The sequence below is a fragment of the Pelodiscus sinensis genome, chromosome 4, assembly GCF_049634645.1.
Source record: "Pelodiscus sinensis isolate JC-2024 chromosome 4, ASM4963464v1, whole genome shotgun sequence".
Taxonomy (NCBI): Eukaryota; Metazoa; Chordata; order Testudines; family Trionychidae; genus Pelodiscus; species Pelodiscus sinensis.
The window spans coordinates 60,814,967-60,830,648 of NC_134714.1; the positions used below are offsets into that span (position 1 = coordinate 60,814,967).

General features: G+C 43.9%; 1 protein-coding gene across 8 annotated transcripts in view; it reads right to left on the minus strand.

Moving 5' to 3' along the window:
- FSIP1 (fibrous sheath interacting protein 1) overlaps positions 1-15,682 on the minus strand; it is a 201,440-nt gene that overhangs the window by 159,070 nt on the left and 26,688 nt on the right. For all 8 annotated transcript variants that reach the window (XM_075927068.1, XM_075927069.1, XM_075927067.1 and 5 more), the window contains exons 6-8: positions 14,017-14,115; positions 9,072-9,184; positions 6,896-7,006 (exon numbers count right to left, since the gene is read on the minus strand). In XM_075927068.1, the coding sequence (XP_075783183.1) occupies positions 6,896-7,006; positions 9,072-9,184; positions 14,017-14,115 (323 nt within the window). The remainder of the gene's footprint in view (positions 1-6,895; positions 7,007-9,071; positions 9,185-14,016; positions 14,116-15,682) is intronic.

Below are 15,682 nucleotides of genomic sequence, written 5' to 3' on the forward strand. Positions count from 1 at the left end.
AGCATGTCCACGTTCCCAACCCTGATGTGGCCGTCGGGGAAGAAAGTCCCGGCGTGCAGCCTTTGGCACACGGAGGAGTTGCAGTAAACCTGCACGTCATGTGCTTTGACAGACCAGCCCACGCTGATGTCCACAAACTGGCCCCAATGGTCAGACACAGTCTGCAGGATGACCGAGAAGTATCCCTTCCGGTTGATGTACAGGGAAGCCTGGTGTTCTGGGGGACGGATGGGGATGTGTGTCCCATCGATTCCCCCCCCCCCCCCCGCAGCTGGGGAAGCCCAGGACGCCAAACCCCTCGATGACTGCGTCCAAATCAGTGAGGCAGATGACTCTGCAGAGCAGCACTCTATTGATGACCTTGACCACCTGCAGAGGGATACATGAAACCGAGAGTCACTGGGGTGCCAGGGTGGCTGAGAGTGCTCTTCCCCACCACTGCCCCAAACCCTCACTCCCCAGGAGCCACCCCTCCTCCCTGCAATCCTGGCCACTGTGGGCAGTCCATAGCGTGGCTGGGACAGAACAAACTCTCCCGGGGAGGGGACTTGCAACCCCTCCCCTCCTTTTCCCTAGGGCAGCCTATCCCCTCCTTGCGCCCCGCCCCAGACACAGTGGCCAGAGATTGCCATACCTGCATGAGCACTGCTCCAATGGTGGATCTCCCCATGCCGAACTGGTTCGCCACAGATCAGTAGCTATCCGGCGTGGAGAGCTTCCAGAGGGTGATGGCCACATGCTTGTGGAGGAGAATGGCGGGCCTTATGTGCTTGTCCCATTGCCACAGAGCGGGGGCGAGCCACTCGCAGAGCTCCAGGAAGGTGTCCTTCTTCATCCTGAAGTTCTGGGACCATTGTTGGTCTCCCCAGTGCTCCAGGACGATGTGTTCCCACCAGTCGCTGCTGGTGTCCAGATGCCAGATGCGGCAGGGCACGCTGGCGTCCAGGTGCTGCTGCTGCTGCTCCTCCCCGGCCCCCGGGGGGTCCAGAAGAGGACCTGGAGGTTGGACTGCAGCAGATGCTGCCAGGCAGTTTCCAGCAATTGCAGCCAGGCTTCCAGTAAGACATCCAAAATGAGCACCAGAGTGCCCAGAGGCAGCTCTGGCTCCATGGTTCATGATGCCCTCCCTCCAGAAGCCCCCTCTACACAGAGGGAGGGCACATCTCTCCACACACTCTCCACAGCACTCCATGGTGCAGAGTGCTGTGGTGTCCTGAATCAGGGCAACTAAAGCAAGCAGAGACAAAAATGCTTTGCTGTCCCTGGACGCAATTCAGCGTCCAATCAGTGTGGATACGCTATTTCGAAATAGCAAAACGCCGTTTTGAAATGCATTTTGTGTGTAGATGCGTTATTTCAAAATAACTTATTTTGAATTAACTATTTCATATCCTCTGAGACCAGGCATACAATTGTATACAAACACATGTAGTTTGGCTGAGAAAATATGCGGACCCTTCCTGCACCAAAATCTTTTAGGGCATGTACACCATTCCACCATTTCTATCAGGCTTCTTGTTCAGATAGCTACCTTGCTCTGTTTCTATAAAGTATTTTTTACGAGGATAGGTCCCTGGCCTATCATTCAATGCCCTTACATCTGGTCCCTATACTTTGAGCATGGGTAGCTCTACTAGGGGCTAGACCTCCAGCTGCCACAACTCTCCAGTCATAGGCTTTCCCACTGTGTCAAGGTGCAATTCCTAGAGAAGGACACGTGTAGTGACACTTTAAATTGGTTATTTAGGCACTCACTTGGGTACCTATGGCAAAATTCCACTCTAACATTGGCCTAAATTGACTCAGTGATTAACTCTGGATTTACATCAATGTACTTTACAGTGGTATTTACACTCCAGTTTTTCGGGAGAGATGGGAGAGGAAATCACTCCTTGAGTACCTAAGCACAAAGAAATCATCAGTTAATGAATGCAGTGCTTCAATAAAAGGCCTAAGCCTGCAAGCTTTATGAACATGGAATTCTCAGTGGATTTCAGTAGGCATTCAGCATTTGGGGATCTTGCAGGACTGCATCCATAATCTTTGGTAGACAAATGTATTAATCCATGAAATGATACTAGTAAAGGAAAAAAACCCAAATGTAGCAATTTATTACTCTAGTCTAAACAATAAACTGGTATAACTTAAAAATGACATCTTAGAGTATTTTTTTCTTTATTTAAATCTTTTTATCCCGCTTTTCTATTTAAAATATTCAAGGTGGCTCGTAGTTCTGACATGTTGTATTTTTTTAAATTAAACTTAAAATGTTTTAAATTTAAGTTTTTGAACTGATTAGTGAAAATTCTTTAAAACCAATCTCCTATATAAATCAACTGTGTAAAGAAAGTTATTAAGATGCAATCTGAGACAAATATACTCATCAGTCCTAATTCAGTACAATTCATGCCAGAAATAGTGCCTTGCAAACTCTTACTATTGTCTTTTCCTGATGATATCTCTCTATCCAAAAACAGATTACAGGCAGTCCCCGACTTACGCGGATCCGACTTATGTCGGATCCGCACTTACGAACGGGGCTTTCTCGCCCCGGAGGTCGAGGTGGCGGATTGCTGCCTGCGAGCTCCGGGGCGAGAAAGCCCCGTTCGTAAGCTGCTCCCGGTGCTCCTGGTCTGCTGGAGACGGTCCCCAGCAGACCACAGGCACCGGGAGCGAAGCCGCAGCAGCGGCGGGTTCCCGCACTTCTGAGGCTTTGCTCTGGCAAAGCCTCAGAAGTGCGGGAACCCGCCGCTGCTGTGGCTTCTGTCCCGGTGCCTGTGGTCTGCTGGGGACTGTCCCCAGCAGACCACAGGCACCGGGACTGAAGCCGCAGCCGCGGCAGGGTCCCTCGCCTCTGAGGCTTTGCCAGAGCAAAGCCTCAGAGGCGCGGCACCCCGCTGCCGCTGCAGCTCTGCTCCCTGTGTCCCTGGTCTGCTGGGGGGGGGGGGCGCAGCTAGTGTGCCCCCCCCCAGCAGACCAGGCTTTTGTTGTGGACCCTGGGGAAGAGCAGCTGGGGCGCTGCCGATTGGTCCTGTAGCGCCGCTCTGGGCATTACTGGACCAACCCGGCAGCACCCCAGCTGCTCTGCCCCAGGTCCTGATTCAGCCGCTGCTGGTCAGTTTCAGCACCAGCTGATTTGGGGTTCTTAAGTTGAATCTGTATGTAAGTCAGAACTGGCGGTCAGCTTCAGCAGCGGCTGAATCTGGACACCAGTTCCGACTTACATACAGATTCAACTTAAGAACAAACCTACAGTCCCTATCTTGTACGTAACCTGGGGACTGCCTGTATATATATCGCAGGCTAAAACATGAATTACGTAAGGGAATACACATGGAATTAATAGCAATCAAAGAGTTGCCAGAACTCTGAGGAAGTCTGCATACTATTATGATAAAAACCTGAAATAAGGCTAAAAAAACCCCTAGCAGAGTATGTCAAACTAAATTCAACACACAACCAACAGATTAGTAGCAAAATTTACTGTTTTTTTATAGCAATATATAATGTCCATGTCCAAAAAATAAAAGTCACCTCAGCAGGTCAAAATTTGGTTCTCTAAGGGCTCCTTAAACAATAATGTACTGCATAACCTGACAGAAAGTGAAGGAAGTCACAAAATCCCCTTCTGTAGCCAATTAATGAAAATGTCACACCAGGCTGCAGCTTGCTGACGAAATGAAGAATTACATGGAAATGAAGTAAACAATATAACTAGTTTCAATTTTAAATAGCATGTTATGATGTCAAGGTAACATCTACAAGCAAGTTCAATACATATATAATCTCTCTTGTACTCTCAAAACAGCCCTATCGATTTTAAGTTTTTTATAAAAAGAAACTTCTCTCTCAGACTCCTACTGCCAGTTTCCAGTTCATAAAATCAGAACATGCTTTTCCAACAGCATAGTCAAGTCTTATTATTATTATTCTCTTAGAATATTTGAGAAAGATTACATTCTTGCAAGTCTGAGTCAAACTAGTCTGACACAGAATTTTTCAAAACTTGTAAATGACAAGAAATCTCTTTTCCAAAGGGACTGGGGGGCAGGATCTGGGAGGGGGTATGAGTGCAGGAGAGGATTCTGGCCTGGGGGAGGGATGTAGGAGAGGGAGCACTATCTGGGAGGAAGTTTTGACCTGGGTTGGGAGGGGGTTAGGGTTTGCATGGTAATCTAGAGCAGGGAGTTGGGGTTCAGAGAGGGGGTGGGGTGCCAGAAGCAGGTTCTGGCCAGGAAGCACACGTATCTTGACAGCTCCAAGCAAGCAGCCCTGCAGGACTCTGAAGCAGCTTCCCTGACTGCCAGCAGTCTCAGGATACTCAAGGCAGCTGGCTGCTTTGTTCATGTGCCTCTCTGCTCAGGGTAGGGTGGATGGAAGGGAGGAAGGCTTCATGTGCTGCACCTGCCCCAGCAAAATCTCTCCACTCCCATTGGCTCCCACTCCCACCTGCCAGAGCAGAGAGACACAGGGAGCAGCCAGCCACTTAAAGCACTTGAGGGTCCAGATCCAACAGCTTGGTGGACTGCATCTGGCCCATGGGCCACATCTTGCCCACCCTGGTTTTGATGGTGCTTGTTCCTGCCATGAGTGCAGGGGACTGGACTTAATGACCGCTCGAGGTTCCTTCCAGTTCTATGATTCTAAGACAAAAGGAAGCGCACATTGAACTTTGCAGGAGGGATCCTGATCTGAAAGTTGATCAGTATTCTGGAACGTGATAAGAAATTCTACTTTGTAACTAAGATAGTATCTTAAATAGATACTATTATCATTTGATCTTTATTTTTCTCATTATCATTTCTGGTTTTTATGCGTCATTACTCACACCCACTTAAAATCTCTTTACAGTTAATAAACTTGTTTTACAGTTTTATCCATAGTATATTTCTGGGGGAAGATCCAAAAATGAGGGTGGGCTGGGGTCACATGCAGTACAACCAAGGCTGGTTAGAGCCAGAGTGTAGCTCTGCATTTATACACAATGACACTCAGGCTGCGGCTTGCATGCTAGAACGTTCTTTGTAAGTGACCTATACGGAAGCTACTAGAGCAAGGCATTGTAAGGCACCCATAGCTGCAGGGCACTCCCTCACTAGTCTGAATTTTGCCCTAGTACATCACAACGTCACGTATTCTATAAGAAATATATAATCATATAATGTTTCAATGGTACAAACTGTAACACAGTTATACGACCAGATATTGCTTAATGTCAATCTCACTCCCATTCAGTTGATGGTGTTACCACAGTATATGCTTATAACTTTTACATTTAGGGTTGCCAGGAGTCTGGTTTTGAACCAGACAGTCCAGTATTTGAGCTGTTTGGGAAACAAATTGAGAAAATATGAATGAGATATAAAAGTCCAGCATTTTCTAAGTAAGATGTAATGTAGATTGTGATGTAATGTCAAGTGTGTCCGGTATTTTTGTTGAAACCATCTGGCAACCCTATCAACATTATACTTACCTAATGCTTTTAATTTAATTGGGTGACCCCTGGTTTTTGTGAAGAGATAAATAACACATTCATATTCACTATCTTCATATCATTATAGAGCTCTATTCTATCCCCCCTTAGTTGTCTCTTTTCTAAGATGGCCAGCCTCAGTCTTTTAAATCTTCTCTTGTACGGAAGCCATTCCATCCCCCTATTAATATTTGTGGCCCTTCTCCATTCTTTTTCAAATTCAATTACCTCTTTTTTTAGATGAGGCAACCAAAACTAGGCGCAGTATTGAAGCAGTGGGCATGCCACGTATTTATATACAGCCGGTCCCCGAGTTGCAAACGGTCGAATTATGACCGTTCGCAGTTACAACCAAAACTGTCGTAAATGGCGGACCCCAAGTTACGAATGTGATCCGCGCTTACAAACAGCACAGTCACGTGTAACTCAATGGGGTCTGACTTATGAACAAACCGAGTTACGACCAATTGCTTGGTCTGTAACCAGTTCGTAAGTCAGAGAGAGGCTGTAGTTGCATTATGATATGTTCTTTCTCCTTAGCTATTCCTTTACAAATAGTTCTAACATTGTTAGTTTTTTTGACTGCCACTGCACATTGAACATGTTAGAGAACTATCCACAATGACTCCCAAGATCTCTTTCTCAAGTCATAACTGCTAATGTAGACCCCACCATTTTGTATGTTTGGGTGGGAGTATGCATAGTAATGTGCATTACTGTGTACTTCATAATGGGTAACTGATGGAGCCCCCTCTTTGGGGAGGTTAGCCCGCAGCTACATCTCTTTTGCCCACACACACACACCACACAGCTGGAGCTCTGGGACCCTTTGCCCCTCCACTCAGCCTGAGGAGCTTTGTCCCCCCACCAACCTGTCCAAAGGAATCCTCCTGCCCCCACCACACACACCTTCCCAGAGCCAGCCACAGCTGCACCTCCCCTCCCCAGACCCAACCTGCCCCAGGCAAATGTGTCTTTTCAGAGACACATATGATATGACCCATGCAGGTTCCGGAGCAGCTGAGGCAGCAGCATGTGCTACTCAGCTTCCCAGGTTCCTCAGTAATTTCCCAGAGGAACCCAGAAAGCTGAGTAACACATATGGCACCCTAGAACCTGCGTGGGGCATAATAAAATAATAACTTCACCACAACCTCGGAATAGGAGGCCTCACAGATGCAGCAGAGTCTCCTTTGGCCTATTATACCCAATGCCCATATACTTACCAACATTGAATTTCATCTGCCATTTTGTTGCCCTATCACCCAATGTTATAAGAATTTTTTGTAACTCTTCAAAGTGTACTATGAACTTAACTCACTTGAATAATTTTGTATCATGTGCAAACTTTGCCTCAATATTTACCTCTCTTTCCATATCATAAACATCCAAGAAAGTCCAGTCATGAGTCAGTGTACATACCTCAATGCCTTGAAGTTCACTGCTATTATCTTCTATATCTTTCAACAGTTCAACCAATCTTTTCTTCTCTTCCTCTAGAATAACCAGTTGGCTCCCTGAATCCTTTGCTAGCTGAAGGATTTACAGATAGAAAAGCATAAAACTATAAGAATTAATTTGCTCAGAATACTGAAAATGGAAAAGAGGTTTTCATTTCTGTGCTACTAGTTAAAACCCAAAACCTAGCTGATCACAAGCATTCACAAATCTGGTGGCCTGTACGAAATAAATTAGTTTTTTTTATTACTGTTCATGCACAGAAGTGTGCCTGCATCAAAAAACCTCTACCATATCTGGCAACTTAGTTTCAGATAATGTTAGTAGAAAAGTCAAGAACCAAATGATGCTTGGAAAGTGAACTGTTCTCTGCTATAGTAAATTGCTCATCTGCACTAAGATTGAGCAATAATGACTGAACAGTAGTCATTGTAGCACATTGTAGTTTAATTCAACATCCACCCATTAACTTTTAGAAAACCAAATTTCCTTTAAGAAAAAATGTTATAAAGAAGTACTTGTCTACAAAACATATAGGCTGTGTCCAGAAAAATATAAACTCTCATTGTTATATGACCATCTTAAAGCAAATGGGGACCTAATTTGCAAATTTGGGCAATGAAGGATGAATACTCAGCAGCACTTTGCAATGAGCAACAAATTTTTGTAATACAATGTTGTTCGTTTAATCCAGATGAATTTTTCCAGCATTAATAATGGAATGTTCCTTGATCAAGAAACCAACCTTATTTGTAGACATGTATGTACAGGCAATCCCCAGGTTACGTACAAGATAGGGACTGTAGGTTTGTTCTTAAGTTGAATCTGTATGTAAGTCGGAACTGGCATCCAGATTCAGCCGCTGAATCTGGACACCAGTTCTGACTTACATACAGATTCAACTTAAGAACCCCAGGCGTCCCCAAGTCAGCTGCTGCTGAAACTGATCAGCAGCTGATTCCAGGAAGCCCGGGGCAGAGCAACTCTGCCTCCGGCTTCCTGTAGTCAGCTGCTGGTCAGTTTCAGCAGCGGCTAACTTGGGGACGCCTGGGGCAGAGCAGCTGGGGTGCTGCTGGGTTGGTCCAGTAGCGCGGCCACTCCTCGGCGCTACTGGACCAACCCAGCAGCACCCCAGCTGCTCTGCCCCAGGCGTCCTGATTCAGCCACTGCTGAAACTGATCAGCAGCGGCTGAATCAGGACTCCTGGGGCAGAGTAGCTGGGGTGCTGCCGGGTTGGTCCAGTAGCGCCAAGGAGCGGTGCTGTGGGACCAACCGGCAGCGCCCCACCTGCTCTACCACAGGCCCCGGGCTTTGCTCCACATCTCCCTGGTCTGCTGAGGGGGGCACTAGCTGCGTCCCCCCCAGCAGACCAGAGAGACGCGGAGCAAAGCGGCGGAGGACCCGGGCCGGACCCGCTGCACTTCCAGATCAGCTGGAAGCGCCGTGGGTCCGGCCAGGTCCTGCGCGACTTTGCTCAGCGTCTCTCTGGACTGCAGACCAGAAAGACGCTGAGCAAAGCGGTGCAGGACCCGGGGCCAGACCCGCGGTGCTTCCAGATCAGCTGGAAGCGCCGGGGTCCGGCTCCGGGTCCTGCGCGGCTTTGTTCAGCGTCTCCCTGGTCTGCAGACCAGAGAGACGCTGAGCAAAGCGGCGCAGGACCCGGGGCCAGACCCGCAGCGCTTCCAGATCAGCTGGAAGCGCCGGGGTCCGGCCCCGGGTCCTGCGCGGCTTTGTTCAGCGTCTCCCTGGTCTGCAGACCAGAGAGACGCTGAGCAAAGCCGTGCAGGACCCGGGGCCAGACCCGCGGCGCTTCCAGCTGATCTGGAAGCGGCCGCGGGTCCGGCCCCGGGTCCTGCGCCGCTTTGGTCCCCGTCTCCCTGGTCTGCTGGCTCCCGCAGCAGACCAGGGAGACGGGGAGCAGCTTTTCTCGCCCCGGAGGAGGCGAGCGGCGGGACCAGGCGTCCCGCCGCTCCAGTCCTCCGGGGCGAGAAAATCCCCGTTCATATCTGCGGATCCGACATAAGTCGGATCCGCGTAACTCGGGGACTGCCTATACACCATTACGTAATTTTTTGGCAATGCTTTTAGTATACATCAGTAATTCCCTAATCCTTTAGTAATGTTAGACCTCAACACATACCTCAATGTTCTTTTTAATAAAATCTTGAGTATTTTTACTTCTAGTTTCACTTTTTTGGTGTATTTTTTCTGTTATTTTCAATGAGCCACTTGTTTCGATTTCATTTAGACGGTCTGTAGTTAAGAAAAAATAGTTGCAAAATGTGATTGTTGACTCTCCAATAGACAAAAAAAAACAGTGATTACTATTTTCACTATTATTTATTGTATTTATAATATTAGAAGTATTACCTACATTTACCATGAGAAACTCTAGTTATAACCATTTCAATAGTTAAATGTGGCAAATGCAAGTTTTTCAGGGTGACCATTTAGCAAAGTTATTTCTTATATAAGATTATAGTTTTGTGAAGGCCAAAATATTTTTATGGACATCTGACCTCAAAAATGTTAGACACATTAACATGATTTTAAATCAATTCTTTTTAAACTTCTTATTGTTTGAACTATACCACCAGTATTAGATAAATTAAGCAGTGATTTTTTTGGGAAAGCATTTGGGAATATTTCTAGCAGATTTCTTAAATGAAACAGCTGAAAAACAGATGAGGTCTTTGATGTTCTACAGTCCTTTGTTGTAACAACTTTTCTTTCAAAACTCACCTTAAATCTGTGCATGTTATAAAACAAATATGGTTTCTTAGTAACAGTCTTAAATACATTGTGTGAAAATTAAATTTAAAGATAAATTCTTATAATCAAATAAGATTGTTTAAAAAGTAGGAGACTGAACATTTATATCACCCTTAAGCTATATTCAGATTTAATATTTTGTGAACAGTTTCTCAAAAAACACTTAAAAATAATATATGGTCTGTGCTATTCAGAGACTTCTAATAATTTTAAAATGGTAATTCTTTTACAACTATTGGAATGATGCAGATTTATAAGTGGCAAAACTAAGCAATCATATTTAATGTTCTATAAATCAATCTGTTCTCCTGCATACTTAACACAATTGTCTCTTTTTTCCTTTGATCCTGGGGTTAGACACAGGTTTGGGGATTATTTGGCTTTAAACCTAGAATGTGCTTACTTATCATTGGATTTATAAACGACTGACTATCACACTCCTTGGGAGCACATATATTGTATTTTAAAGAATTACAAATTAAAGAATATGCAGTAAAAATAATTTAAAGAAAGATCCTTGGTTCATATAAGTTCTACCCACTTCTTCACACCAAAGTCATAATATATGAAGAGATTTTGCAACATTAAAGTCCAAAAAACTGACTGTGCAAGTAGCAATGAAGGAGGGGAACATGCAAGTGGAGGGCCTCCCCCGTGAAGAAAAACCTGCTTCCAATCCTCCAGAGTTCAAATCTAGGGCCTATTAGGAAAAAGCATCCAAAATCATTTAAATAGCTATTACAGAGCATAGGAAAGACATTATCTTGAAGCTAAGTAGGAACCAAAGTATGCAGGATTTTATGGATAAAAATGAATATTTTGCATGCACACTGAAGTCAGTGCAGTCCACAAGTACAAGTGTAATAAGTGCTTAACACTGCATTCTGTGCTAGCCAAAGTCTGGATGACCTTCAAGGGTAAACCCACTTAGAACATGTAATACAGAAGTGACAGAGACATGGATAGTTGTGGGAATAAATACACCAAGGAAGATTGTAATCTGATGTCTATACCAGAGGAAAGAGACTATGGTCCCAATCCAAAACAGCATGTAAATGGCTTAAATGTAATATTAAGCACATCAATCATTCCACTAACTATGAGTACTCAGGTACTTATAGTCAAGCAGGCTGCGTCTAGATTGGCATGATTTTCTGGAAATGCTTTTAACGGAAAAGTTTTCCGTTAAAAGCATTTTCAAAACAGAACGTCTAGATTGGCATGGACGCTTTTCCGCAAAAGCACTTTTTGCGGAAAAGCGTCCGTGCTAATCTAGACACGCTTTTCTGCAAAAAAGCCCCGATCGCCATTTTTGCTATCGGGACTTTTTGGAGGAAAACAAATCTGAGCTGGCTACACTGGCCCTTTTGCACAAAAGCTTTGCGCAAAAGGGACTTTTGCTTGAACGGGAGCAGAATAGTATTTCCACAAGAAGCACTGATTTCTTACAGTAGGAGGTCAGTGCTTTTGCAGAAATTCAAGCGGCCAGTGTAGATAGCTAGCAAGTTTTTCCGGAAAAGCGGCTGATTTTCCGGAAAAACTGGCCACTCTAGACACAGCCGCAGAGTCTTCTCTGCTTTGCTGGCATAGGGCCTATCTTCTCAACTACTCCTACTACTTGGGAATCCAGGATCAGCCAAGAATGCAAAAGACCTCAAGATTACAACCCAATCCACAATTAAGAAGCCTGACTAGAAACAGCAAATATCACCTCCTCCTTAGCACACCTCCAATACACACATATACCTCATCTCTCCTATTGTGAATAATCTAGCCAAACCCCTCTCATCCAGTTTCCCATCTTAGCCAGTCACCAAGAAACCAGATTATTTTGAATCACTTAATATGTTGGTAGCGTTGAGTGTCATTGGCATACTAGTGGCAACGCCAACTTAAAATATTTCACTACTCCCCTAGTGGTCATGTATACCCGCTGAAAAGAACCATTTGATTAGAAGAGCAACTGTCCAATGCCACCCACCGGAATCTCAGAGAGGGAGGAATTCAGGCACTGAAACATAATTCAATCTACCTGGACTGATGCCTGCTATAATAGTACCTCATGAGCAACAGTATCAAAACAACAGAAATATCTAAAAAAGCTAGCAAGGATATTGGTCTTTGTCAGGAGAGCCTCAAACATCAAGACAGGTTCAGTCTATACCATAATAATACTGAAAAAAACCCACAAAACTGAAGGAGATTAATGAAGTCTGAAGACACCAAATAGGGCAAGAGAACATTGATCCAAAATAGGTACATTAGAGAATGGGTAATACTGCACTTTGCATCAACTGTCAGATTTAAGAGCATAGGTCTAATAATTGCAATACCTAGGGGAAGATGGTGCCTCATATTAAGTATATGACTCAGTCATGAGCACTTTAATTACCTGAAAATCAACAAGGAATTTTACAAAAAGTGAAACAAGGACAAAGGTAAGGATGAATACAAAAGAGCACATGCATGTAGGCATACAATCAAAAGGGCTAAAGCACAAAATGACTTACATCTAGCAAGAGACATAAAGCTCAATAATAACAGGTTTTCTGTATACATTAACCATGGTGTCCAACATGTTAGCCACTAGCCACATGTGGCTATTTGGCTGGTTGAGTGAGACTAGTTCATTATAGCAGCAGCCATTATAGAGGCTACTGCTTCAGAACTGGTTCGACAACAAGGCATTAAGCGCAAGAGAAAGATATATGAAAGAATCAGTCCTCTACTTATCAAGGAAAGAGAGCTAATAACTGATAACATCAAGACAGATAAAATATGCTTCAGTGTCCATTAAAATCATATGAATTAGTATTAACAAATAATAATAAGGGATAAGGAACATAAATCAAAACAGGGATATATTCAAGCTGGCAGCATCTGATGAAATTCACCTTATGATGCCTAGAGACCTAGCAGAAGCAATCTCAGAAGCATTAACTATTATCTTTGGCTATGTCTACAAAGCAGCATTATTTTGGAAAACTGATATTATTCTGAAATAACATAGTCCGCGTCTACACAGCAAGCAATTATTTCAACATCATGTTGAAATAATATCAAGCTGGAGGATTTCTATTCACAAGGAGTAAAGGAAGTCGGAGGAAGAATGCTTTAACTCTGGGGTGGGTAATAATCTGGGGGGGCACTCCAAAATTTTGGAAAGTGGTCAAGGGCCACACTCCTCCAGGATATTAATGGAGAGGTGTGGGTTCTGGAATGGAGGTTGGGTGCAAAGGGGCGCTTGGGGTGAGGGACTGAGGTGCAGGAGGGAGAATGGGATCTAGGAAGGAGTTTGGGTGAAGGAGGCGGTTGTGACCTACGACAGAGGACTCGGGTGCAGGATTTTGGGATGTGACCTCGGCTAGGAGGGGCTTGTGATCTGGGGAAGGAAATTGGGGTGCCAGATCTGAGAGAGGGTATGGATGCAGGAAGAGGCAGAAGGTTTGGGGTATGGGGGAGCAGAGGGTTGGGGAAGGGAGTGCCAGATGCCAACTGGGGTGCCAGAGGCAAGCTCTGGCTGCGGGCTGCTCACTGCTCCACGTGGCTCCTCTCTGAGCATAAGAGGCAGGAGAGGGGACGAGGAGGGAGGGAGAAGGCTTCCTATGCTGCCCCTTCTCCCAGCAAAAACTCTTGGCTCCTATTGGCCGGAAACTGAGAGATTGGCCAATAGCAGTTAAGAGATTTTGCTGGGGGACGGGAACAGCAGGAAACATCTCCCTCCTCCCTCCATAGGCAGACCGGAGCAGAGAACAGCTGGCTTTCTAAAACATGAACTGATCTCTGCGTGAGGGTTCTGGCAAGGGGGTTGCGGGACAGATCTGGTGGCTTGGCGGGCCAAATCCAGCCCACTGGCAGCCTCTTGCCCACCTCTAACTCATACTTCCTGCTGTGTAGACAGCACCAAAAGCTAAAATAAGCTTCGACATAAGCCACACAATTGACATAGCTCATACAAACCTGGACCTGCCCCAGCAAAGAGACATGCACCCTTCCCCAGTCTTTACCTGCTGGAGTTGCAGCAGCCATGAAGAGGCGCTTTCAGCTAGCCCCAAGATGCCATCTCAGAGCAATGATGCAAATGAAATATTTACGTTTGAATTTTATTTTCCAAAAAACAAAATGTAAGGACCTGAGCAATGTTGGGTAAATCTTCCAATATTATATACATCATGGGAATGTTATTTTTTCCAACATGTATATGGCACACAATGCTTCCCTTTCAGCCTTGATTTTTGGAAGATTTTACTCATTCACTCCAAAATACATTACATAATTTATTACATAATTATAGGTCGGTAATAAGGGCTTACCCTGTACAGCATGCTTTTCATTGTGGTCATAATCTTCTGAATTAATTTGTGTGTGAAATACTGACATAAACATTCCATCTTCTTCAGAATGGGAAGGATCTGTTAATTAGAAGTGTACTGAATAACTGTTGAATATTTAACGCCGATTTTTGTGACTTAGTAATATGATTTATGTACATTTCTGGATGTACAAAACACAAATCATAGAAGTTTATTATTTGTTTTCTTCAGTTTTCAACAACAACATAATAAAACATTTTGCAAGAGATAGAATAGATGGAACAAACAAGAGGAAGAGAGAATATGGGGGGGAGATGGGAGGTGAATAAGAGAGTCAATATGTGAGTAAAAGACATTATGAATGAGGCAAACTAAGATTGTAGGAAAATATCAAAATGTATTATACTACTTCTGATTTATCTATGAAGTCTGATAGAAGTTTTGAGTAAATGAGATTACATTTTTTTTCTGCTCCTGCATGTTAAGGCTTCTAGAAGCCTGGTAATTGTATATAAAGGATACAGCCTAAGGCGAAAATGTTCAAAAGCTTCGGTGGACATGAATAGCCATTTGGGGAATCATCTAGGAGATTCAACTGAAAGATAAGTGCCCAAGGAATTTTCACACTGGGTGTCTAGCTGTATCCAAATTGTCAGAAATCCAACTGGCCTTTGTCAGAAGTGTGATATGGGAGAAATGGGTGCCAAAGTCCCAGTGCTGCTTCAAGTACTCCAAGTGTCAGTCACACTCCTGGCAAGAATTAGCCAGAAAGTTCTAGTTAAGAAGAACTCCCTCACTGGCTGCTCTGCAATATGTGTACACCCAAAGTGCACATGCTGTAAGGACCTACATACTTTTGAGAGATACGACTATGGTTATAACTATAACTACATCAACTACACAACAAACAGCATGTAATAATTAATACTATCCTTCTCAACTGAAAGCATGATGATGGATGTCATTTAGTAACAAATGAATGATTTTTATAGCTGAAAATCTATTTTTTGCGACAATTAGGGCAGATGTGTTTCTGCTGCTAGAGAGGTTGAGGCACAAGTGGCTGGATATAAGTGATTTTGTAAATGTAGCTGGCATTTGATATCACAGTCGCTCTAATTACTATTTTCAAAACAGCCTCCCTTGCGTCATTTATTGTTGACAAATAAAATAAAAACTAAATATTTACATGTTAAAAGGCAATGTCAATTATTTTCAGTTACATTATTTTAAATAAGGGCTATCTCCTCTGCTGCCAAGCATGCAAAATTGACCTGATAACTCTTTTCATGTATCATGCTATATAAAATCTTGAGGCAAGGAAGAGCCTGGAAAAATCTGAACTATGCACAGCTCTCCTGGTGCTACCTTTGAAAAGAAAAAGGAAGTGCAACGTGGAGTTTTATTAATAATAATCTCATAAACAAATTTTCTCTCCATATTTTAAAGATTAAGATATGCAGTAAAGAGTAAAGCATATTATTTTTTATTAGATGGTGACACCTACTGGACAGTTTTAAATTGCTGTAAAGTTGATATGTAAATCTTGTGGTTTTTTGCCCCTTAACAGTAAATTATTGATGTAAAAATCCTTTTCTTGTGCATACTTCTTTACCATTTTCAAAAAGTCCAGTACAGAATGGAATAATTCAGCTATAAAATTACA